Below are 987 nucleotides of genomic sequence, written 5' to 3'. Positions count from 1 at the left end.
GGCTCCCTGGATTTGCGCGTGGGCCATGATCACGCCATTTACAAATAAAATTTAAAGAATTTTTATATGATATTGAATTAAAAATGTTCTTCCTTCGCTTTAAAATTACATGCTCTCTCTATATATAGTTTTACAAATTCCTAACGCGCGCGGTCTCTGTGAGCCCGGGGCCCGATTTGTCAAAATCGGTCCAATCTGCCTAAGGGCGGCCCTGGTCGACATTACTTGTGCGAAGTTGTCCTTAAACCCTTCATTTAAAAGAGATTTGTAAACAAATGTTGAACACTCAGACAATAATGGAGAAAATTTAACCTGAACCCATATACACTCAACAGAAGCAAAAGGCTCAACTGTGTAATTGTATCAGAATGTATTTCGATTACCGCTGCTGTACATTCGTGCTCTATGGACAGTTTATGTTCTGAAATGCGGTCCCGTAATGTTTGAAAATTCATAGCTGAGTTTTTCAAACCACTATATCAGAGGATGTAATATGGTGAAGGAGATGATCTGTTGATATACCTAAATGTTTATATTAAAAATTGGTATCAAAACTTAAAACTTAAAACGGTCATAAATGTGCAGTGCAGTGATAACTTTGTAACTAAATGTTAAATAGAACGGAAACATAAAATACCATAATATCGTAATCAGAACAAGAATTATTTGATTAACATTGTTCAAAAGTTGAGGTACCTCAGCTTTGGGCTTTTCGGTGAAATCATCCATCAGTTCTTCTCTCCCTCCTGTCATCCTCTTAAACATAATTCTGTTTTTTAATTCCTCTTTTATAATTGGCAACATATTGTTGCTTTCTATCGCCTTGACTGCTGCGAGACTTAGACTGGGGTCAATAGTGCTGAACCCCGAAAACTCGGGGAATTCGTGCAATGTTAAGGTCAGTGCACTTGCTGCCGATGCTTCGCAATCAGTCCTGCCGTCCATATAAAGGGTCACGTTGACAACGGAATTAGATCTTTCGTACAT

The 987-nt window shown here is 38.1% G+C and overlaps 1 protein-coding gene across 1 annotated transcript in view; it reads right to left on the bottom strand.

Moving 5' to 3' along the window:
* LOC149781607 (cyclic AMP-dependent transcription factor ATF-3-like) overlaps positions 1-987 on the bottom strand; it is a 2230-nt gene extending 1243 nt beyond the window's left edge. Inside the window, exon 1 of the mRNA XM_089934990.1 lies at positions 697-987. Coding sequence (XP_089791116.1) covers positions 697-987 — 291 coding nt within the window. The remainder of the gene's footprint in view (positions 1-696) is intronic.

This window comes from Sinohyriopsis cumingii, chromosome 15 (assembly GCF_028554795.1).
Source record: "Sinohyriopsis cumingii isolate HCF-2022 chromosome 15, ASM2855479v2, whole genome shotgun sequence".
NCBI lineage: Eukaryota > Metazoa > Mollusca > Bivalvia > Unionida > Unionidae > Sinohyriopsis > Sinohyriopsis cumingii.
The sequence above is the reverse complement of the archived record's forward strand: the minus strand, read 5'-3'. Positions and strand labels throughout refer to the sequence as shown.